Source organism: Heterodontus francisci, chromosome 11, assembly GCF_036365525.1.
Source record: "Heterodontus francisci isolate sHetFra1 chromosome 11, sHetFra1.hap1, whole genome shotgun sequence".
In the NCBI taxonomy this organism is placed as follows: Eukaryota; Metazoa; Chordata; class Chondrichthyes; order Heterodontiformes; family Heterodontidae; genus Heterodontus; species Heterodontus francisci.
Genome location: NC_090381.1, coordinates 35,464,589 through 35,489,961, shown reverse-complemented (window position 1 = coordinate 35,489,961; position 25,373 = coordinate 35,464,589). Strand labels below are relative to the sequence as shown.

At 44.4% G+C, this 25,373-nt stretch overlaps 1 protein-coding gene across 6 annotated transcripts in view; it reads left to right on the top strand.

The window, feature by feature from the left end:
- fam168b (family with sequence similarity 168 member B) overlaps nt 1-25,373 on the top strand; it is a 59,918-nt gene that overhangs the window by 7,565 nt on the left and 26,980 nt on the right. For 5 of the 6 annotated variants that reach the window (XM_068041996.1, XM_068041995.1, XM_068041992.1 and 2 more), the window contains exon 2: nt 13,096-13,340. In XM_068041996.1, the coding sequence (XP_067898097.1) occupies nt 13,173-13,340 (168 nt within the window). In that variant the 5' untranslated portion in view covers nt 13,096-13,172. Of the gene's footprint in view, nt 1-13,095; nt 13,341-14,439; nt 14,481-25,373 lie in introns of those variants that run through there. The other variant, XM_068041999.1, reaches the window with a different exon arrangement.

The following is a 25,373-nucleotide window of genomic DNA, read 5'->3' as shown; positions in this document are numbered from 1 at the left end:
GTAAACCAGGCAGAACTGTTCATGACTTAAACTGCAGTAGCACAGTGGGAGCTGTTCGAAGCTACAGGGAGCTACCCTGAAAGGGTACTGTTTTTATAATTTAAAAACTATGGTCAGCGAATGAAATGAGAGGTAGTATAAAAGTGAAAGCTTATACAAATGCAGGGAATAGTAGAGCAGAGGCTCTGAGACAAATTTTCAAATCCTCTCTGGCCACAGGAGAGGTGCCAAAGAACTGGAGGACATCGAATGTGGTACCATTATTCAAAAAGGGTAGTAGGGATAAACCAGGTAATTACAGGCCAGTGAGTCCAACATCAGTGGTAGGGAAACTATTGGAAAAAATTCTGAGGGACAGGATTAATCTCCATTTGGAGAGGCAGGGATTAATCAGCGATAGTCAGCATGGCTTTGTCAGGGGGAGATCATGTCGAACAAATTTGATGGAATTTTTTACGGAGGTGACTAGTTGATGTAGATGAGGATAAAGCAGTTGAAGTAGTCTACATGGACTTCATTAAGGCCTTTGATAAGGTCCCTCATGGGAAATTGGTCAAGAAGGTAAGTGCCCATGGGATCCAGGGTAGTTTAGCAAAATGGATACATAATTGGCTTAGTGGTAGGAGGCGGAGGGTGATGGCATATAAAGGCTGGCTACTCGACGGGACCCAACAACGTGTTGGGTTCGGGTCAGGTTGCACTTCAGGGTCCGGCATTTGGGCTCTGGTCAGAGCGGGTTGGACACTTTCTATCACAACCTCAGATAAGTGGCTCCAGTGTTAATGTAATTTTTGGGCTAGAAAGATGGTTTTGGTGCAGGTAGTTTAAGCTTTTTGAGATCAGCAACAAAGTGAAAAATGGAAGGTAGGTTAACTGAGGGTCGGGTCGGGCGCGGGAAAAAAAACAGAAGGACTTTGGTCCGGCTCGGATGTGTTTCTGTCGAGCTCGGGTCGGGTATCATTTGCAGACCCAAGCTGGCCTTTAATGGCCGAGGGTTACTTTTGCGATTGGAAGCTTGTGACCAGTGGTGTATTACAGGGGTCAGTGCTGGGACCCTTGCTGCTTGTAGCGTACGTTAATGATTTAGACGTGAATATTGGAGGCATGATTGGTAAGTTCACAGATGACAAGAAAATTGAAGGTGTTGTAAGTACTGAGGAGGAAAGCCTTAGGTTAAAGGACAATATAGATGGGCTGGGTAAACTGGGCAGAGCAGTGGCAAATGGAATTTAATCCTGAAAAGGGTGAGGTGATGCATTTTGGGATGACTAACAAGGCAAGAGAATATACAATGGATGGTAGGACCCTAGGAAGTACAGAGGGTCAGCGGGACCTTGGTGTACTTGTCCATAGATCACTGAAGGCAGCAGCACAGGTAGATAAGGTGGTTAGTAAGGCACATGGGATACTTGCCTTTATTAGCCGAGGCATAGAATATAAGAGGAGGGAGGTTATGGTGAAGCTGTATAAAATGTTAGGCCACAACTGGAGTACTGTGTACTTTTCTGGTCGCCACACTATATATTGTAAGGATGTGATTGCACTGGAGAGGGTGCAGAGGAGATTCACCAGGAATGTTGCCTTGGCTGGTGAATTTCAGCTATGAAGAGAGACTGGGGAGGCTAGAATTGTTTTCCTTGGAGCGGATAACGCTGAGGGGGGGGGTGGGGGGGACCTGATTGAGCTGTACAAAATAGAGGGGCATAGACAGGAAGAAACTTTTTCCCTTTAGTGGAGGTGTCAGTAGCTGGGGGGCATAGATTTAAGGTAAGGGGCAGGAGGTTTAGAGGGGATTTGAGGAAAAGCATTTTCACCCAGAGTGGTTGGAATCTGGAACGCACTGCCTGAGGGGGTGGTAGAGGAAGGAACCCTGAGAACATCTAAGAAGTATTTAGATGAGCGCTTGAAACACCAAAGCATACAAGGCTACGGGCCAAGTGCTGGAAAATGGGATTAGAATAGATAGGTGCTTGATGGCTAGCACTGACACGATGGGCCGAAGGGTCTGTTTCCATGCTGTGTAACTCTGACCCCATGCACAGGGAAAGAAAGAAATAACAGAGAAGAGATGCAGAGTATTAAGAACTGCAAAAAGGGAATGAGAAAAAAAGCTTGCAGATGACACCAGCAACAAGAATAAAAGTACCAGCGATATGAGCAAAAACTAAAAATAAATCAAGGGAGGAATTATTAAACTTGATCTAAGTTTCAAAAAAAGGGTAAAGGAGAAAATGAGACCAAAGAGACACATTTTTAGGACTGGATGGTTTCGAAGCTAGACTATGAAAAGTAGGTGAGGAAATTGTAGATGCTGTAGTCATGATCTTCTAACACACTCTTGATTTAGAAATCGTCCTGTTGGATTGGAAAATTGCCATTGTCACTCTTGTTCAAGAAGGTTAGGAGAGATAAACTAGGAAGATATAGGCCTATCAATCTGATGGCAGTTGTAGGGAAGCTAATAGAATCTGGTTTTTAGGGACAGAGTGATTCAGTACATGGACAAATGTGAACTGCTCAGAAATTACCAGCATAGATTTGTAACCTGGAACTCGTGGCCTATGAGGGCGGTGGAAGTATAGGTGATAAATGATTTCAGAAAGAAATTGGATGGGCATTTGAGGGAAATAAACTTTCAGGGCTACGGGGATAGAGTTGTGGGGGTGGGGGGGGGCTGGCGGAGAATGGCTGCTTTACAGGGAGCCACATGGACTTGGGTCGAATGGTGACCTCCTGTGCTGGAATTGACTCTATAGGGTAAATCATTTGTAACAAGTCTAGTTGATTTTTTTTGAGAAGTTAACTAACATGGCAGGTAACAGAGTGCCTATGGATTTTATGATGTGGACCCCAGAAAACATTCCAACAAGGTCCATCATAGACTGTTAATAAAAATGAGAGCATGTAGAATGGAGGCAACTAATTGACTCAGTTAGGGAATTGGTTAGGAGGTTGGAAATAGAGTGTGAGGATCATGGGTGTGTACTCCGTTTCAGATATGGAGTAGTTGGGCTGCAGCTTTTCACTATATTCATAAATTATTTGGCTAAAGGAATAGAGAGCCATATACCATGCTTGCTCATACTAAATAAGATTGCTGTCAATCATGTAGATGGGAACAGAAAGTTACAAAGGAATAAAAGCAAACTAGTGTGAATGCTGGAAGTCTGAAATAAAACTAAGTGCTGGAAATACTCATCAGGTCTGGCAGCAACTGTGGAGAGCGGAGCAGAGTTAACGTTTCAGGTCTGTGATCTTTCATCAGAATTGTCAAAAGTTTAGAAATGTAATGGGCTTTGAGCAAGTGAAAGGGTGGAGGGGGTAAGAAGAACAAAAGGGAAGGTGTGCAATCGGTTGGAGGGCAGGAGAGATTAAATGACAGATGTCATGGAACAAAAGGCGAAGAGAGTGTTAATAGTTGTAGTAAAAGACAAATTATTAATCCAGAGAGAGCGTTAATGGTAGAATAACGAACAGCTCTGTCCAAAAGCAAAATCAAGAACACAAGTTTACATAGAACAGTACAGCACAGCACAGTACAGGCCCTTCGGCCCACGATGTTGTGCCGAACCTTTAACCTACTCAAGATCTAAGTAACTACCTACCCTTCATTCTCCTATCATCCATGTACCTATCCAAGAGTCGCTTAAATGCCCCTAATGTATCTGCTTCTACTACCACCGCTGGCAGCGCATTCCACGCACCCACCACTCTCTGTGTACAGAACCTACCTCTGACATCTCCCCAAAACCTTCCTCCAATCACCTTAAAATTATGCCCCCTGGTGATAGCCCTTTCCACCCTGGGAAAAAGTCTCTGGCTATCCACTCTATCTATTCCTCTCATCATCTTGTACCCCTCTATCAAGTCACCTCTCATCCTTCTTCACTCCAATGAGAAAAGCCCTAGCTCCCTCAATCTTTCTTTGTAGGACATGCCCTCCAGTCCAGGCAGCATCCTGGTAAATCTCCTCTGCACCCTCTCTAAAGCTTCCACATCCTTCCTATAATGAGGCGACCAGAACTGAACACAATATTCCAAGTGTGGTCGAATCAGGGCCTTATAGAGCTGCAGCATAACCTCGTGGCTCTTAAACTCAATCCCCCTGTTAATGAAAGCCAATACACCATACGCCTTCTTAACAACCCTATCAACTTGGGTGGCAACTTTGAGTGATCTATGGACATGGACCCCAAGATCCCTCTGTTCCTCCACACTGCCAAGAATCCTGTCTTTAAGCCTGTATTCCACATTCAAATTCGACCTTCCAAAATGAATCACTTCACACTTTTCCAGGTTGAACTCCATCTGCCACTTCGCAGCCCAGCTCTGCATCCTGTCAATGTCCCGTTGCAACCTACAGCAGCCTTCCACACTATCCACAACTCCAGCAACCTTCGTGTCATCGGCAAACTTGCTAACCCAGCCTTCCACTTCCTCATCCAAGTCATTTATAAAAATCAAAGAGCAGAGGTCCCAGAACAGATCCTTGTGGAACACCACTGGTCACCGAGCTCCATGCTGAATACTTTCCATCTACTACCACCCTCTGACTTCTATGGGCCAGCCAATTTTGTATCCAGACATCCAACTTTCCCTGTATCCCATGCCTCCTTACTTTCTGAATGAGCTTATCATGGGGAACCTTATCAAACGCCTTGCTAAAATCCATATACACCACATCCACTGCTCTTCCTTCATCAATATGTTTTGTCACATCTTCAAAGAATTCAATAAAGGCTTGTGAGGCATGACCTGCCCCTCACAAAGCCATGCTGACTGTCTCTAATCAAACCATGCTTTTCCAAATAATCATAAATCCTGTCTCTCAGAATCCTCTCCAATAATTTGCCCACTAACGACGTAAGACTGACTGGTCTATAATTCCCAGGGTTATCCCTATTCCCTTTCTTGAACAAGGGAACAACATTTGCCACCCTCCAATCATCTGGTACTACTCCAGTGGACAGTGAAGATGCAAAGATCATCGCCAAAGGTGCAGCAATCTCTTCCCTCGCTTCCCGTAATATCTTTGGGTATAGGCCGTCTGGCCCCGGGGACTTATCTGTCCTCATATCATTCAAAATTTCCAGCACATACTCCCTCTTAACCTCAACCTGTTCAAGCATATCAGCCTGTTTCACGTTGTCCTCACAAACGATCAGGTTCCTCTCACTAGTGAATACTGAAGCAAAGTATTCATTTATACCTCCCCTACCTCCTCCGACTCCAGGCACAAGTTCTCTCCACTATCCCTGATCGGCCCTACCCTTACTCTGGCCATCCTCTTGTTCCTCACATAAGTGTAGAACGCCTTGGGATTTTCCTTAATCCTACCTGCCAAGACTTTTTCATGTCCCCTTCTAGCTCTCCTAAGTCCATTCTTCAGTTCCTTCCTGGCTACCTTGTAACCCTCTAGAGCCCTGTCCGATCCTTGCTTCCTCAACCTTAAGTAAGCTTCCTTCTTCCTCTTGACTAGCTGTTCCACATCTCTTGTCATCCAAGGTTCCTTCACCCTACCATCCCTTCCCTGCCTCATCGGGACAAACCTATCCAGCAGTCGCAGCAAGTGCTCCCTAAACAACCTCCACATTTCTGTCATGCATTTCCCTGAGAACATCTGTTCCCAATTTATGCTCCCCAGTTCCTGCCTAATAGCATTGTAATTCCCCCTCCCCCAATTAAATATTTTCCCATCCTGTCTGCTCCTGTCCCTCTCCATGACTATAGTAAAGGTCAGGGAGTTGTGATCACTGTCACCGAAATGCTCTCCCACCGAGAGATCTGCCACCTGGCCTGGTTCGTTGCCAAGCACCAAGTCCAACATAGTCTCCCCTCTAGTCGGCCTATCTACATATTGAGTCAGGAAACCTTCCTGGACACACCTGACAAAATCTGCTCCATCCAAACTATTTGCACTAAGGAGGTTCCAATCAATATTAGGGAAGTTGAAGTCACCCATGACAACAACCCTGTTACTTCTGCACTTTTCCAAAATCTGCCTCCCAATCTGTTCCTCCATGTCTCTGCTGCTATTGGGGGGGTCTATAGAAAACTCACAACAAAGTGACTGCTCCTTTCCTGTTTCTGACTTCCACCCATAATGACTCAGTAGACAAACACTCCTTGGCGACCTCCCTTTCTGCAGCTGTGATACTATCCCTGATTAGCAATGCCACTCCCCCACCTCTTTTACCTCCCTCCCTATTCCTTTTGAAACATCTAAACCCTGGAACATCCAACATCCATTCCTGCCCTTTTGATATCCACGTCTCCGTTTAAGACAGACTCATGGTTAAAAAAATAAAATTAAAAAAAAAAGTCATGCAGTGAAATTGTTAAACTCGATGTTGAGCCCAGAAGGCTGTCGAGTGCCTAATCGGAAGATGAGGTGCTGCCCTCGAGCTTGCGTTGAGCTTCACTGGAACACTGCAACAGGCCGATGACAGAGATGTGGGTGTGAGTGCAGGGTGGTGAATTAAGTGGCAAGCAACTGGAAGCTTGGGGTCATGCTTGCAGACTGAGTGGAGGTTTTTCGCAAAGTGGTCACCCAATCTGCATTTGGTCTCCCCAATGTAGAGGCGACTGTATTATGAACAGCGAACACAGTATACTAAATTGAAAGAAGTACAAGTAAATCACTGCTTCACCTGGAAGGAGTATTTGGGGCCTTGGATGATGAAGAGAGAGGAGGTTAAAAGGGCAGGTACTACACCTCCTGCAATTGCACGAGAAAGTACCAAGGTGCCGGAAGTGATGGAGGAATGAACCAGGGTGTCGCGAAGGGAACAGTCCCTTCAGAATGCTGAGGGGAGGGGAAGATGCGTTTGGTGGCATTATGCTGGAGGAATCGGAGTATGATCCTTTGGATGTGGAGGCTATGTCCGCAGGTGTGCCCCGAGCTTCTGGTTGCATGCCATTTTAATTCACCACCCTGCACTCACCCACATTTCTGTTCTCAGCCTGCTGCAGTGTTCCAGTGAAGCGCAAAGCAAGCTCGAGGAACAGCACATTGTTTTTCAATTAGGCACTCAACAGCCCTCTGGACACAACATAGAGTTCAACAATTTCAGAGTATGACTGCTACTTTTTAAAATAAAAAAATATTTAATTTTTTAACCATGTGCTTGTCTTAAACTTGTTTTTCATGCTTTTGCTTTCGGACAGCTGTTCATTATTCTGCCATTAAGACACTCTCGACTAATGCTTTGTCTTTTGCTACAACTATCAGCCTTTTATTCCGCGACATCCTATTTAACCTCTCCAGCCCTCCGCCCGATCACGCATCTTCCCTTTTTTTCCTTTTCACCACCACCCCCCCCCCCCCTTTCACTTGCTCAAAGCCTATTACATTTCTAACTTTTGCCAGTTCTGATGAAAGGTCGCAGACCTGAAATGTTAACTCTGTTCCTTTCTCCACAGATGCTGCCAGTCCTGCTGAGTATTTCCGGCGCTTTCTGTTTTTATTTCAAAGTTGCAAAGGGATACAGGTAGATTAAGTGAGCAAAAATATCGAAGATGGAGTTCAGTGTACGTAAGTGGATTTACAGTAAATCCAAGTACATTCTAAATGGTGAGAAGCAAGGAGCTGTAGTTAAACATGGAGATTTGGGAATACAGAAATAAAGTAAAAAGGCTAATGGAATGCTGGCCTAACCTCGGGGGCTACGATAGGGGTGGAAATTAAATTATTTATATAAAGTTCTAGTTTGACCTCATTGCGAAAACTGTTTTCAATTTTGAGCACTATATCTCAGGAAGGATATATTGGCTTTAGAGGGGGACAGCGCAGTTCACAATGATACAAGGGCTTAAGTGGTTAAATAGATTGCCTATTTTAGGCAATAATTTTGGAAAACAATTTTTGGAAATAGTGATTTAATTGAGGTGGTTAAGGTGATTAAAGGAGTTGTCACGGTTGATAGAAAAACTTTTCTCTGGTGGGACATAACCTTAACATTGTAGATAGGCTTTTCAAGGGTGATGTTAGGATGCACTTCACACACAGGGTAGTGGAAATCTTCAACTCTGTTGAGGCTTGGCCAGTTGAAAAGTTCAAAACTGAGATTAATAGATGTTTGTTAGGTAAGGGCATTAAGGGTTATGGTGGGTAGGTGGAGTCAAGGTACAAATTAGCCATGATCGAAATTGAATGGCAGAACGGGCTTGAGAGGCTGAATGGTTTATTCCTGTTCCTAGGTTCGAAAACCCTGGCACCATACCTTCACGAATGTAGCAATGTTGTGCCTCATTCCCCCAGTGGTACCTGGCGCTGCTTCCACAGAGCTTTGCCAGCGTTCCACACCCCAGCTGCAAATTCTATCTGAAAGCCCCCACCCCATGCCCCCAGTACTGCCAGAACATGCAGACCTTGGGAGCCTACCCAGTCCAGTTAAGTTATTCCAGTTCTCCTGTCATTTGCTACACAACATATCCACCTTACAGATGGCCAGATTCAGAACCACCCACCAATGCTATTAAAACCCAGCATTGCTTCACAACTAGTACAAAGCCCTGCAATCATGTACCTGCTATTCCTAAACTCCAGCTGTTTGTCTGCAGAATGTTGCCTACCAACTTCCTGTATATCCTGGAATTTGAAAGAGACTATTTAAATGGCTATGATAGCTTAGCGATTATAGTGTTATACTGGAGTAGCAACCCTGGCAAGTTGTGAAATTGAATTTAATCAGTGGGTTAGTAACAGAATGAATACTGCTGAATTGTTGCAAAAAAAACCCAACTGGTGGTCATCAGTATCCTCCCTACCAGTTTGGCTTGCATGAGATTGCAAACAATATGTGGTTGACTTTTAATGCCTTCAAGACATAGGGATGGGCAATATATACTGATTTGCCTCTGTCCTTTAGAAACCACAGAAGAATAGATGAATGTATTCTACTTAGTGCTACTCATTTACAGTATTCATAAAAATTGTCAGTCGAAGAATTTGATCTTAGCGCTGGTAAAATTTCCACGTCTGGTATTTTAAGTATCGTACTTAACACTAAATTGGTATGGCAGCATAGTGGATATGTTGCTGGACTAGTAATCCAAAAGCCTGGGATTAACAGTTCAATTCAAATCGTACTATGGCAACTGGGGAACTTAATTATAAGTAAATAAATCTGGGATTTAAAAATAGGCTATTATCAGTAATGATCACCATGAAACTACTGAATTATTGCTAAAAACCCATCTGGTTCACCAGTGTCCTTTAGGGAAGGAAACATAGGAACATGAGTAGGCCAATTAGCCCCTCGACCTGTTACACCATTCAGAGATCATGGTTGATATGCGACCCAACTGCATATACCTGCTTTTGCCCATATCCTTTGATACTTTTGGTTAACCAAAGTCTATCAATCTCAGATGCAAAATTGACGATTGAGCATTAATTGCAGTTTGTAGAAGAGTTCCAAACTTGTACCACTATTTATGTGTAGAAGTGTTTCCTAATTTCACTCCTGAAAGGTCTGGCTCTAATTTTTAGACAATGCCCTATTGTCGTAGACTCCTCAACCAATGAAAGAAAATTATTTGTGTTCCCCTTAATGTCCTGAAAATATTGGTGAAATCACCCCTTAACCTTCTAAATTCTAGGGAATACAACTTGTTTATATTCTTTCCTCATAATTTGACTTTTGGAATCCAGGTATCATTCTGGTAAACCTACGCTGCACTCCCTCCAAGGATGATGTTGCTTAAGGTGTGCTGCCCAGAACTAGTCACTGCTCCAGGTGTGATCTAACCAGGGGATTATATAGCTGAAGAATTGCTTCTACCCTTTTGTACTCCAGTTTTCTGGAAATAGGGGCCAGTATTCCATTAACCTTTTTGATTTTTTTTTTGCACTGTTCATGATATTTTAGTGATCTATGTACCTGGATCCCCAAGTCTCTCTGGACCTCCACTGTTTCGAGCTTTACACCATTTAGAAAGTACTCTCTTCTATCCATTTTAGATCCAAAGTGGATGTCCATTTGCCAGTTTTGCCCATTCGCTTAACGGATCAATATCTCTTTGTAATCTTACCCTTCCATCTAAACTGCTTAAAATGTTGCCTGTCTTTGTGTCATTGGCAAATTGGGATGTTTGTCTTTCTATCCCATCAAAAATTGTTAAATATAGTTAATTGTTCAGGCCCCAACACATCATTGTGGCACACTATTAGTCATATTCTGTCAATTTGAGGACCTGCCAATTATCTGTACTGTTTGTCTCCTGCTCGGCCAGTTTCCTAACCAAGTCAATTCCTCTCTTTCAGTTCCACGGACTTCTTAGCTAAAAGCCTCTTCTGAGGGACTTTATCAAATGCCTTTTGAAAGTCTGTATGCATAGCATCCATAGACATTCCCCTGTTTTCTTCACCCTTTCAAAAAATTCTATTAATTTCATCAGGCATTACCTTACTTTTATACATCCATGCTGGTTCTCTGATAAGCTGAAAATTTTCAAGATGTTCAGACACTGTCTCCTTAATTATAGACTAGTAATTTTCCAAAAAGTAAGTGCAAGGCTGACTGGTCTATAATTCTATTGTTTCACTGTTAACTGTCTGAAATAGTGGAGTGACTGGCACAATTTTCTAATCTAAAGGAATGGTTCCTGAATCAAGAAAACTTCGGAAGATTATAGTTGGGGCATCTGTGCGGTGTTCTCACCTACTTCCTTTAAAACTCTGGGATGGAAACCATCTGGCCCTGGGGATTTGTCACTCTTCAGTGTCATTATTTTCTTCATTGTTATTTTGCTTACATTAATTTTGGTGAGTTCCTGTCGTTGATTCAGTATTCATTCCCTTGGGTTTTCTGGAAAGCTGACCTCTTCCTCTGTTGTAAATACTGATCCAAAATAATTATTCAGCATGTCTGCCATTTCCTTATTTTCATTGATATTGCTGTTATCAGTTTTCAAGGGGTCCACATTGCTCCTGGCTAACCTCTTCCTAATGTAATAGTAAAAATTGTGTTGTTTTTTATATCCTTTGCAAATTTCTTTTCATAGTCTGTTTTTGTAGCTCTTCATATATTTTGTCATGCTTTGCTTTTTGTATCTTCCCATTTTCCAGTAAATACCTTTGCATACTTTTTCCTTTAGTACTGTTGTCTGTTAGCTGTTTAGTTGTCTATGGCTATCTTTTCTTTGGCAAATAGAGCTCTTGCCTCTTAGGCTCTGCATCATTAAATTATTTTCTGAACACCTTGCACCGATCATCTGTCACTTCATCCATTAACAGATTTTCTTAGTTTATTGTGGACAGTCTCCGTCTCATCCCATTAAAATCAGCCTTAACCTAAATCTAAAGCTTAGTAGCAGTTTTGAGTTTCTCCCTTTCAAAAACAAGTTGAACTCATCATATTATGATATAATCTGCTGTCCTTAACAAGTGTGGCTGATATGTACCTCCAGGTTAACAGTAATGTGGTTAACTTTTAGCTTTCCTCTGAAACTATCCAGCAAGTCACTCATTTGTATCAGACTGCTACAATAAGGTCTAAGATGAAAACTGGATTGCCCGCCTGGCATTGACCTAGACACCAGACACTAAAGGTCGGCTCGGGTCTGCAAATGAAACCTGACCTAATCCGAGCCTGAACCGGCCCGAGTCCTTTAATTTTTTGTCGCACCCAACCATCAGTTAACCTGTCTTCCGTTTTTCACTTTGTTGCTTATCTGCACAAGCTTAAAAAAAACTCTAACAAAACCACCTTTCAGGTCCAAAAAGTACATTAACATTGGAGCCACTTACCGGAGGTCGTGATAGTGTGTCTGGTCTGGTCTGGTCCGGTCCAGCCCAACCCGACCCCGAATGCTGAACCTGGAAGTGCGACCTGACCCGAACCCGACACATGTTGTCGGGTCCTGTCTGGTTCGGGTCAGGTAGCCATGCTGTACCGGACACGACAAAAGCATACTCAGCCCAGTCCACCCAACAAAGTCGTCCTCACCTGCATCTGGGGACTCATGCCAAAAGTGGGAGAGCTATCCCACAGACTAGTCGAGCAATAGCCGGACATTGTCCCAGACTGCTTCATCACTGTCCTTTGGTATGTCCTGTCCCATCAACAGGACAGACCCACAAGAGCTGATGGCACTTTGGTATAAACTTGGGAGGGAGTAGCCCTGGAGTCATAAACATTGACTCTGGAATACATGAAATCTCATGGCATCAGGTCAAACATGGGTAACCAAAACTCCTGCTAACTACCTCCTAAATACCCTTCCTCAACTGATGAATTAGTGTTCCTCCATGTTGAACACCACTTGGAAGAAAGAGAGAGTAGCAAGGGCACAGAATGTTCTCCGGGTGGGGGACTTCAAAGTGTATCACCAAGACTGGCTCGGCCACACCACTACTGATAGAGCTGGCCAAGTCCTGAAGGATGTAGCTGCCAGACTGGGCCTGAGGCAGATGGTGAGAACCAACCAGAGGGAAAAGCCTACTTGACTCATCATCAATCTACCTGTTTCAGATGCATCTATCTATGACAGTGGAGGTCAGAGTGACCACTGCACAGTCTTTGAGGATGATATCCCACCTTCACACTAAGGATACCTTTTTTTCCCATGGTGTGACACTAACACCATGCTAAATGGGATAGATTCAAAACACATCTCACAACTCAAAACTGGGCCTCCATGAAGCGCTGGGGGCCATCGGCAGCATCAGAATTGTATTCAAGAACTAACCTCATGGCCTGGCATATCTCACTCTATAATTATCTTCAAGTCAGGGGACCAACCCTGGTTCAATGAGAAGTATAGGAGAGCATGCTGGGAGCAGCAATAGGCATATCTAAAAATGAGGATCTTCCCTGATGTTAGAGCATAGATCTACATGCATGCTAAACAGTGGAAGCAGCATGCTATAGGTAGAGCTAAGTGATCCCACACCCAACGGATCAGATGAAAGCTCTGAGGTTCTACCACATCCAGCCCTGAATGGTGGTGGACAATTCAACAACTCAGAGGAGGAAGCCCTTTGAACATCCCCATCCTGAATGATAGCAGAGTCTAGCACATGAATGCAGAAGACGAGGCTTCTTCATCCAGAAGTACTGAGTATGTAATTCATCTCCGCTTCTTCCTTAGGGCTCCACCATCATAAGCCAATTTGTTGCCAATTTGCTTCACTCCACATGAAATCGAGAAACGGCTGAGCACACTGGATGCAGCAAAAGTTATACCCTGACAGCATCCTGGTGGTGGTGTTGAAGACTTGTGCTCCACGCATAGCTGTACCTCCAGGCAGTCTGTTCCCGTACAGCTACAAGACTGGCATTTACCTGACAAAATGGAAAATTAAAATGAAAACAGAAAATGCTGGAAATACTCAGGTAGGGCAGCATCTGTGGAGAAAAAAACAGTTAACGCTTCAGGTCAACAACCTTCCAGCAGAAGTAGAAAAAATTAGCAATGTAACAGGTTTAAAGCAATTACTGAGACAGGGAAAATGAGGAGGGGAGGAAAAGAACCAAAGGAAAGTAGGTCTGTGCTACGATGGAATACTTTTCATTTGCCTAGATGAATGCAGCTCCAAGAACACTCAAGAAGCTTGACGCCATCCTGGACAAAGCAGCCCGCTTGATTGGCGCCCCAATCAAGGGGAGGCGGTGGCGTACTGGTATTGTCACTGGACTAGTAACCCAGAGACCCAGGTATTGCTCTGGGGACATGGGTTCGAATCCCACCACAGCAGAAGGTGGAATTTGAATTCAATTAATAAATCTGGAATTTAAAGCTAGTCTAATGATGGCCATGAAAACATTGTCGATTGTTGTAAAAACCCACCTGGTTCACTGCTGTCCTTACCTGGTCTGGCCTACATGTGACTCCAGATCCACAGCAATGTGGTTGAAATGGCCTAACAAGCCACTCAGTTCAAGGGCAATTAGGGATGGGCAATAAATGCTGGCCTGGCCTGCGACGCCCACATCCCATGAAAGAATAAAAAAAATCCACCACCTTAAATATTAATGACTCCATCACTGGTACAATGCGGCTGCAGTATGTACCATCTACAAGATGCACTGCAGCAAATTGCCAGGGCTCCTTCGACAGCACCTCTGCAGTCTAGAAGAACATGGGCAGCAGATGCATGTGAACACCGCCACCTGCAAGTTCTCCTGCAAATCTCACACCATCCTGACTTGTAGATATATCCCCATCACTGGGTCAAAATCCTGGAACTGCTTACCTAATACTGTGGGTGTAGCTACACCCCACAACTACAGTGGTTCAGGAAGGCGGCTCACCACCACCTTAAGATCAGTTAGGTAAGGGCAGTAACTGCTGGCATTGCCAACGATGTCCACATCCAATAAATGAGTAAAATAAAATGTATCCTGTTGCACAACTTCAAATGAGGGTTCATTCAGCTATGCTATTAGGTTTATATTTTGGAGAATTTAAGTTTAGTGATTTTATGTTTTGCAGCTCTAACGTGGACCATCTGAGATTAGACATAAATGTACCAGGCAAGTTTAATTTCGTGGACCGAGTCTTATTGAAGCATTGAAAAAGGGAATTGGACAGATATATGAAAAAAAAAATCTGCAAGCTTATGGGGAGAAGGCAGGGGAATCGAACTGAGGGAATTGCTCTTTTGGAGAGCCAGTGTGGACATGATGGGCTGAATGGCCTCATTCTGCACTGTAACGATTCTGTGAATATTTGAATCGACGCAGAGCAATTCAAAACGAATCCCACTCTCTGGTCATATTTTTAAATAAAGTGGTTTGTCGAAAGTAGTTTGCATTTATGTATTAAATCTTTTCAACTAAAGGATATGAAAATCAAAGTGTGAATTTCTTTAAACACACTTAAAAATAAATTAGTGTATCGTGAATGTAGCTCTTTACACTTCTGGCCATCCAGCTGCAAGGCAGAGACTTGTTTCAATAGTTATCCATTGGAAGTAGTAGTCAAATGTGAGTTGAGCTCCCAAGGAGCAAAACCAGGAGGGGATGGTGGGGGGCATATAAAACCAGTTGTGGACAACCCATGGCAATATGTAAGATTTTGGTAGAGACCTGGGAGCCATTAAATACAGCACTTGAGGCTCGAAATCCCCTTGAGAAAAATAATAGGTGAGAGTTCATAATGTAGAATAATAGTGCATTTTCAATGCACTTAAATAAACTGGACTAAGTTCTGAATTTGGTATTCCTTGCACTGCTATATAAACACTGGTATATGTTAATTTTTAAAATGTACTCTGAGATTGTAAAGATCATTGTAACTTGCATTAAGTTTCTGTATTCAATTGCAATTAGCCCTTTGACCTGCCTGGAAGCTCTGTTAAGTCAGAATTTTTTGATCATGTACTGCAATGATTGCTTGCTCCTGACTGACTTCTCCAAAATGATTGGAAATGGCATTTATTAATCTTCTCCTGACCAGTCTTTCTGTTCAGACAGTTGATTGCCCAAGAACTCAATTTTGAGTTATGATTCAGTGATGGGGTGTAGTGATGAGAATAAACGTCACTTGATAAAAATTCTTTATAATATATATCATGGGTTTGATTTTAGTTTTTGGTGAATATTGACACAATATCACAGATCAGATCTAAGCTCTGCAGTCCTGTCACACCCAGCCGTGAATGTTGGTGGACAATTAAACAACTAACTGGAGGAGGTGGCTCCACAAGTATCCCCATCCTCAATGATGGGGGAGCCCAGCACATCAGTGTAAAAGATGAGGCTGAAGCATTTGCAACAAACTTCTGCCGGAAGTGCCAAGTTGATCCATTTCGGCCTCCTCCTGAGGTCCCCTGCATCACAGATGCCAGACTTAAGCCAATTCACTTCACTCCATGTGATATCAAGAAACGACTGAAGGCATTGGATACTGCAAAAGCTAAGGGCTGGCAATAGTACTGAAGACCTGTGCTCCAGAACTTAGCGCGCCTGAGCCAAGCTGTTCCAGTACAGCTACAACACTGGCACCTACCCGGCAATGTGGAAAATTGCCCGGGTATGTCCTGTACACACAAAGCAAGACAAGTCCGGTCAGGCCAATTACCGCCCTAGCAGTCTACTCTCAATCATCAGTGAAGTGATGGAAGGTGTCATCAACAGTGCTATCAAGCAGCACATGCTTAGCAATAACCTCCTCAGTGACGCTCAGTTTGGGTTTTGCCACAGCCACTCAGCTCCAGACCTCATGACAGCCTTGTTTCAAACATGGACAAAAGAGTTGAACTCAAGAGGTGAGAGTGATTGCCCTTGACATTAAGGCAGCATTTTACTGAGTATGGCATCAAGGAGCCCTAGCAAAACTGAAGTCAGTGAGAATCGGGAAAAAATCTCGGCTGGTTGGAGTCATACCTAGTGCAAAGGAAGATGGTTGTGATTGTTGGAGGTCAATCATCTCGGCTCCAGGGCATCACTGCAGGAGTTCCTCTGGGTAGTGTCCAAGGCCCAACCATCTTCAGCTGCTTCATCGATGACCTTCCTTCAATCATAAGCTCAGAAGTGGGGATGTTTGCTGATGATTGAACAATGTTAAGTAACATTGGCGACTCCTCAGATACTGAAGCAGTCTGTAGAAATGCATCAAGACCTGGACAATATCCACATCTGGGCTGATCAGTGGCAAGTAACATTCGCGCCACACAAGTGCCAGGCAATGATCATCTCCAACAAGAGAGAATCTAACCATCTCCCCTTGACATTCAATGGCATTACAATCACTGACTCCCTCACTATCAACATCCGTGGGGTTACCATTGACCAGCAACTGAACTGGAGTGGCCATATAAATACCATGGCTACAAGAGCAGGTCGGTGGCTCGGAATCCTGTGGTGAGTAACTCACCTCCTGACTCTCCAAAGCCTGTCCACCATCTACAAGGCACAAGTCAGGAGTGTGATGGCATACTCTCCACTTGCCTGGATGGGTGCAGCTCCAACAACACTCTAGAAGCTTGACACCATCCAGGACAAAGCAGCCCACTTGATTGGCACCCCATTCACAAACATTCACTCCTTCCGCCACAGTAGCAGTGTGTACCATCTACAAGATGCACTGCAACAACGCTCCAAGGCTCCTTAGACATCAGCTTCCAAACCCGCAATCTCTACCAACTAGAAGGACAAGGGCACCAAATGCATGGCAACACCACCACTTGCAAGTTCCCCTCCAAGTCTCTCAGCATCTTGACTTGCAACTACATTGCCGTTTCTTCACTGTTGCTGGGTTAAAATTATGGAACTCCCTTCCTAACAGCACTGTCGGTGTACCTACCTCACATGAACTGCAGCAATTCAAGAATTCAGCTCACCACCACCTTCTCAAGGGCAATTGGGATGGGTAATGACTGTTGGTCTAGCCTGTGACACCCACATCCCATGAAGGAATAATAAAAACAAAAGATCAATTCATAAAGCTTTCAACTGAATTTCATGTGCAGGTTTAGAGGAGGAGGAAAAAAAAAGTGCACAAAGAATTGGGAGAGACAGCATGAGTAAGACACAGTAAGGCATTTAGTGGGGTCAGAGCAAGAGGGAATGCAGTAAGATCCAAATTAAGTTTACAATACTTATATTTAAAAGCACAGTGTGGTAAATAAGCTTGATGAGCTGCAGGCTCAAATGGCTAAGTGGGAATATGTTGTGGCAATAACGGAAACCTGGTTCATAAAAGTGCAGGACCGGGGACTAATTTTCTTTAATTCTTGCACGGGATGTGGGCATCATCGGTAAAAACAGCATTTGTTGCCCATCCTTAATGGCGCTTAACAACTGAGTGGCTTGCTAGGCCACTTTGGAGGGCAGTTGAGATGAGTTAACCACATGGGTGTGGGTCTCGAGTTACAAGTAGGCCAGACCGGATGAGGATGGCAGATTTCGTTCCTCCACTCCCACCAAAGGATATTAGTGAGCCAGCTGGGTTTTCACAACAATCCGTCGTTTCATTAATCTAAATAAGATGAGCATTTTATTCCAGATTTATTAATTGAATTTAAATTCCCCAACCATCGATGGAATTTGAACTTGTCTCCGGAGCATTAATCCAGGCCTCTGGATTTCCCGTTCAGTAACATTGCCACAATGCTACCTACCCCCCACACCCCCCTCCCTCCCTATGAGAGGAATGAAAGGAATTGGGTATGGCATGAGAGGGATGGCATTGGGATTTAAAGAAGTACTGTTGCAATCAAGATACTAATTGCATTGCACATGTTTTTCCAGGTCGCTGCTAGTGTTGTGATCTGGTGAGAAAGGTCTAAGTTCCCTTTCAGCCTTCACCTGGTCTTACTGTTAAAAGGTTGAATTTTGAACACACTGTTTTTAGCTCCCCCCCTTAGTGAATCCTTGTTCACTGCTTTCCAAATATAAGGCCAAGAAACCAGCAAAAATAGGCTTTCTTATGTTTAAAGAAGAAAAGTTTAAATTTATTTAAACTTAATCTCTAATTTGGTTAATGCCTACAGATACACGATGCACCCACGCTAGCATGCACACGCGATACGTGCATACAGATAGAGGCAGAAAGAGAGCAGAAGAAATAAAGTGGAAAAGTTTGAGGTGATATCTGAAGAGTTGTTACGGTTCCTCGAGCTCACTGTAGCGTCCTTGATTGTAGGTAGATCTTGCTTTTCGTTGGGGCCTAGTATTCTTAAACGTTGCTCGCTGTAGGAGACTTTTCTCTCTTGGGGTTCATGTGTCTTCAGTGGCTTGTGAGAAAGAGATGGGAGCAGACAGGAGAGAGATCTTCTCAGTCCAAGAGCAAACAGATTTTCTGCTCTGTTTGTACAAATTCAAAAAACTCAGGTTGCCCAGCAGGTTATTCATGTGACTAGCTGGTTTCACCATGTCCGTTTGTGTGTTCGGCCATCTCAGCAGTCACCCTGGAATGTGAGCTCCCCCACCTTCAACTGGTGATCAAAAATCTGTTGTGGGTTGAATGTCAGGGAATGGATGCTTTGTCCTTCCAAACACTGTCTGTTAATATGCAGATATCTTTTCCAGCCACGGCTGATCTGTTTAACAAGCCCTTTCTTTGCTCCAGTAACAGTTTAAAATCAACGTTTGTGACAAAATTAATGTGCCTCATTCTTGGCAGGTGGGGACCTAGCATGACACTATAATAACAAAAGGTTTAGCTTAGCTATGCAGGATAAAGCCCTGTTTGGGTCTGGAAGTGAAACCCGACCCGAGTCCTTTCATTTTTTTTCCCGCACCCGACCACCGAAATAAAATTTAAGAGGTTGTGCTCTACCTTGGATGGAATCGCTCACTGCAGACTAGTGTGGTGTGTTTCCCGCCTTGATTTTCTGGCTGTCACTGTGTCCTGTCCGACCCGACCCGGGCCCGAATGCTGGACCAGAAGAGCGACCCGACCCGAACCCGACGCATGTCGTCTGGCCTTTTCAGGGTCGGGTAGCCTTGCTCGAAAGCAGAAGGACAAGGAGCAATCCAGAGTAACAATAATTAAGTGGGAGAGGGCCAATTTCAGTGGGGTGAGAACGGATCTGGCCCAGGTAAATAGGAATCAAAGGTTAGCAGGCAAAACTGTAATGGATCAATGGGTTGCCTTTAAAAAGGAGATAGTTTGGGTACAATTGAGGTATATTCGTACGAGAGGAAAGCTATTGCAAGCAAAGCCAGAGCTCCCTGGATGACAGAAGAGACAGGGAATAAGATGAAGCAGAGAAAGGGTGTATATGACAGAACTCTGGTTGATAATAGAAGTGAGAACCAGGCTGAATGTAGAAAGTTCAAAAGGTAAGTGAAAAAAGTAATGAAAAGCAAAGAGAGTATGAGAAAAGACAAAAGTCTTCTATAGGCATATGAATAACAAAAAGGTGGTAAATGGAGGAGTGGGGTTGATTAGGGACCAAAAAGGAAATTTATGCATGGAGGCAAACGGCATGGCTGAGGTACTAAATGAGTATTTTGTCGTTCCCAAAAAAGAAGATGCATCCAAAATCATAGTGAAGGAGGAGGTAGTTGAGACATGGGTTGGGCTAAAAATTGATAAAAGAGGAGCTATTGGGCTGAAAAATTGTGCATTAATTAAGGAAAGCCAGCATGGATTTGTCATAGGCAAATCAGGTTTCACCAACTTGCTTGAGTTTTTGGATGAAGTGACATATGGTTGTTGAGGATAAGAAGGTTGACTTGATGTACACGGGCTTCCAGAAGGTGTTTGATAAAGTGCCACATCACAGGCTTATCAGCAGAGTTGAAGCCCATGGAATAAAATGGACAGTGACAGTATGGATGTAAAGTTGGTTGTGTGACAGGAAGCAATCGTAGTGAACGGTTGTTTTTTTGGCCTGGAGGAAGGTATAAGGTTAAGAACGTAAGAAATAGGAGTAGGCCATTCAGCCCTTCGCGCCCACTTTACCATTCAATGAGATCATGGCTGATCTACTTCAACACCATTTTCCTGCACTATCCCCTTATCGCCTGATGTTTTTAATATGTAGAAAGCTATTGATCTCAGTCTTGAACATATTCAACAATTGAGCCTGCACAGCCCTCTGGGGCAGAGAATTCCAAAGATTCACCACCCTCTGAGTGAAGAAATTCCTCTTCATGTCAGTCCTAACTGTCTGCCCCTTCTTGAGATTGTCTTTCCTGGTTTTAGACACCCCAGCCAGGGGAAACATCCTTCCTGCATCTACCCTGTCGAGCCCTATAAGAATTTTGTATGTTTGAATGAGATCACCTCTCATTCCTCTAAACTCGAGAATAAAGGCCCAGTCTATTTCATCTTGCATTATGGGACAATTCCTCCATCTTAGAATTAGTTTGGTGAACCTTCATTGCACTCCCTCTGTGGTAAGTTTATCTTTCCTTGGGTAGAGAGATCATAACTGCACACAATATTCCAGGTGTGGTGTCACCAAGGCTCTAGATAGGAACATTGGAGCAGGAGAAGACCATTCAGCCTATTGAGCCTGCCCCGCCATTCAGTATGATCATGGTTGATCATCCACTTCAATGCATTTTTCCCACACTATCCCCATATCCCTTTATTTCGTTGGTATTTAGAAATTTATCAACCTCTGCTTTAAACATACTCGATGACTGAGCTTCCACAGCCCTTTGGGGTAGCGAAGTTCAAAGATTCACAATTCTCTGCGTAAACAAAATTCTCCTTCTCTCGGTCGTAAGTGGCTTCCCCCTTATTTTGAAATTGTGTCCCCTGGTTCTAGAGTCCCCAATCAGGAGAAACATCTTCGCTGCATCTACCCTGTCTATCGCTTGAAGTAGTTTGTAGGTTTCAATGAGATCACCTTTCATTCTTCGAAACTCTAGAGAATACAGGCCCAGTTCTTCCACTCTCTCTTCATAGGACAGTCCCACCATCCCGGGAACAAGTCTGATGAACCTGTGTTGCACTCCCTCTATGGCAATTATTGGTTGGAGTGTCCACCGCACAGTCGTTGTGGAGACAAAGTCCTGCCTTCACATTGAGGATACCCTCTTGAGTGTTGTGTGGCACTACCACCATGCTAAATGGGATAGATTTCGAACAGATCAAGCAGTGTAAAACTGGGCATCCATGAGGTGCAGTGGGCCATCAACAGCAGCAGAATTGTATTCAACCACAATCTGTAACCTCATGGCCCATAATATCCCACAGTCTACCATTACCATCAAGCCAGGAGACCAACCCTGGTTCAATGAAGAGCGCAGAAGGGCATGCCAGGCGCAACACCAGGCATACCTCAAAATGAGGTGTCAACCTGGTGAAGCTACAACACAGGACTATCTGTGTGCCAAACAGCATAAGCAGCATGCAGTACACAGAGCTAAGCGATCCCATAACCAACGGATCAAATCTAAGCTCTGCAGTCCTGCCACATCCAGCCGTGAATGGTGCTGGACAATTAAACCACTAACTGGATGAAGTGGCTCCACAAATATCCACATCCTCAATGATGGGGGAGTCCACACCAGTGCTAAAGATAAGGCTGAAGCATTTGCAACAATCTTCTGCCAGAAGTGCCGTGTTGATGATCCATCTCTGCCTCCTCCTGATGTCTCCAGCATCACAGATGCCAGACTTCACCCAATTCGATTCACTCCGCGTGGTATCAAGAAATGGCTGAAGGCTCTGGATACTGCAAAGGTTATGGGCCCTGACAATATTCCGGCAATAGTACTGAAAACCTGTGCTCCAGAACTTGCCGCATTCCTAGCCAAGCTGTTCCAGTGCGGGTAAAACAGTGGCATCTACCCTGCAATGTGGAAAATTGCCCAGGTATGTCCTGTACACAAAAAGCAGGACAAGTCCAACCTGGCCAATTACTGCCCTATCAGTCTACTCTCAATCATCAGTAAAGTGATGGAAGGTGTCATCAACAGTGCCATCAAGCGGCACTTGCTAAGCAATAACCTACTCATTGATGCTCAGTTTGGGTTCCGCCAGGGCCACTCAGCTCCTGACCTCATTACAGCCTTGGTTCAAACTTGGACAAAAGAGCTGAAAATAGGTGAGGTGAGAGTGACTCCCCTTGACATCAAGGCAGCATTTGACTGAGTATGGCATCAAGGAGCCCAAGCAAATTGAGGTTGATTGGAATCGGGGAAAACCCTCTGCTGGCTGGAGTCATACCTAGCGCAAAGGAAGATGATTGTGGTTGTTGGAAGTCAAGCATCTGAGCTCCAGGACATCACTGGAGGAGTTCCTCAGGGTAGTGTCCTAGGCCCAACCATCTTCAGCTGCCTCATCAATGACCTTCCTTCAATCATAAGGTCAGAAGTGGGGAAGTTCACTGCGCAATGATCACCATTCGTGATTCCTCAGATACTGAAGCAGTCAGTGTAGAAATGTAGCAAGACTTGGACAAAATCCAGGCTTGGGCTGATAAGTGGCAAGTAAAATTCGTGCCACACAAGTGCCAGGCAATGACCATCTCCAACAAGAGAGATTCTAACCATCTCGCTTTGACATTCAATGGCATTACCGTCGCTGAATATCTCACTCTCAACATCCTAGGGGCTACTATTGCCCAGAAACTGAACTGGAGTAACCATATAAATACTGTGGCTACAAGAGCAGGTCAGATGCTAGGAATCCTACAGCGAGTAACTCACCTCTTGACTCCCCGAAGCCTGTCCATCATCTACAAGGCACAAGTCAGGAGTGTGATGGAATACTCTCCACTTGCCTGGGTGGGTGCAGCTTCAACAACGTTCAAGAAGCTCAACACCATCCAGGACAAAGTAGCCCGCTTGATCGGCACCCCATCTACAAATGTTCACTACCTGCTCCACTGATGCACAGTGGCAGCAATCTGTGCCATCTACAAGATGCACTGCAGCAATGCACCAAGGCTTCTTCGACATCACCTTCCAAACCCGCGACCTCTACCAATTAGAAGGACAAGGGCAGCAAATGCATAGGAGCACCACCACCTGCAAGTGTCTCTCCAGGTCACACGCCATCCTGACTTGGAACTATATTGCCGTTCCTTCACTGTCGCTGGGTCAATGTCCTGGAACTCCCTTCCGAACAGCACTGTGGGTGTACCTACCCCACATGGACTGCAGCGGTTGAAGAAGGCAGCTCACGACCACCTTCTCAAGGGCAATTAGGGATGGGCAATAAATGCTGGCCTGGCCAGCGACGCCCACATCCCATGAATGGAAAAAAAAAAGTCCTCAAGGTAAGGGGACCAAAACTGCACTCAGTATTCCAGGTGCAATCTAACTAAGGTTCTATACAATTGCAGCAAGACTTTACCACTCCTGTACTCAAATCCTCTTGCAATAAAGGCTAACATACCATTAGCCTTCCCAATTGTTTGCTGCACCTACATGTTAGCTTTCAGTGACTTATTGACTAGGACAACCAGGTCCCTTTGTACATCTGCGCTTTCTAATCTCTTTCCATTTAAGAAATACTCTGCACAACTGTTCTTCCTACCAAAGTGAGTAACCTCACATTTTTCCACATTATATTCCATCTGTCCTCTCATGAAATCCGTGCAAATTCTCTTGAAGCTGCTTTGCATCTTCCTCAACACACATTCCCACCTACTTTTGTGTCATCTGCAAACTTGGAATATTACATTTTGGTCCCCACATCCAAATCATTGATATATATTGTGAACAGCTGGGGCCCAAGTACTGATCCTCGCAGTACCTAACTAGTTACAGCCTGCCAACGTGAGAATGACCTATTTATTCCTGCTTTCTGTTTTCTGCCTGTTGATCAATCCTTAATCCATGCCAGTATATTATCTCCTATCCCATGTGCTTTAATTTTGCTAACCAACCTCCTGTGGGGGATTTTATCAAAAGCCTTCTGAAAATCCAAGTATACTACATCCACTGACTCCCCTTTATCAATTCTGTTGGTAACATTCTCAAAACTCTCCAATAGGTTTGTCAAACATGGTTTCCCATTCATAAATCCATGTTGATTATTCCCAATCAGATCATTATTATCCATTTATCACATCCTTTAGAATAGATGCTAACATCCTGGGGGTTCACCATTGTTCAGAAACTGAACTGGACTAGCCACATAAATGCTGTGGCGACAAGAGCAGGTCAGAGGCTGGGAATTCTGCAGTGAGTAACTCACTGCCTGACCACCATCTACAAGGCACGAGTCAGGATTGTGATGGAATACTCGCCACTTGCCTGGATGGGTGCAGCTCCAACAACACTCTAAGCTTGACACCATCCCGGACAAAGCAACCGCAACTTGTTAAGGCTCCTTCGACAGCACCTTCCAAACTCGCGACCTCTTCCATCTAGAAGGACAAGGACAGCAGATGCATGGGAACACCACCACCTGCAAGTTCCCCTCCAAGCAACGCACCATCCTGACTTGGACTATATCACTGTTCCTTCTCTGTCACTGGGTCAAAATCCAGGAACTCCCTTCCTAACAGCACTGTGAGTGTACCTACACCTCAAGGACTGCAATGGTTCAAGGCACCTCACCACCACATTCTCAAGGGCAGTTAGGGATGGGCAATAAATGTTATCCTAGCCATCGGCACCCACATCCCCCGAAGGAATAAAAACAAATTCCCTTCCGCTGATGTAAGGCTAACAGGTCTGTAGTTCCCTCCTTTCTCTCCCTCCCTCCTTTTTCTCTCTCCCTCCCTCCCTCCTTTTTCTCTCTCCCTCCCTCCCTCCTTTTTCTCTCTCCCTCCCTCCCTCCTTTTACTCTCTCCCTCCCTCCCTCCTTTTACTCTCTCCCTCCCTCCCTCCCTCCCTCCTTTTTCTCTGTCTCTCTCCCTCCCTCCCTCCTTTTTCTCTGTCTCTCTCCCTCCCTCCCTCCTTTTTCTCTGTCTCTCTCCCTCCCTCCCTCCTTTTTCTCTGTCTCTCTCCCTCCCTCCTTTCTCTGTCTCCCTCCCTCCCTCCTTTCTCTGCCTCCCTCCCTCCCTA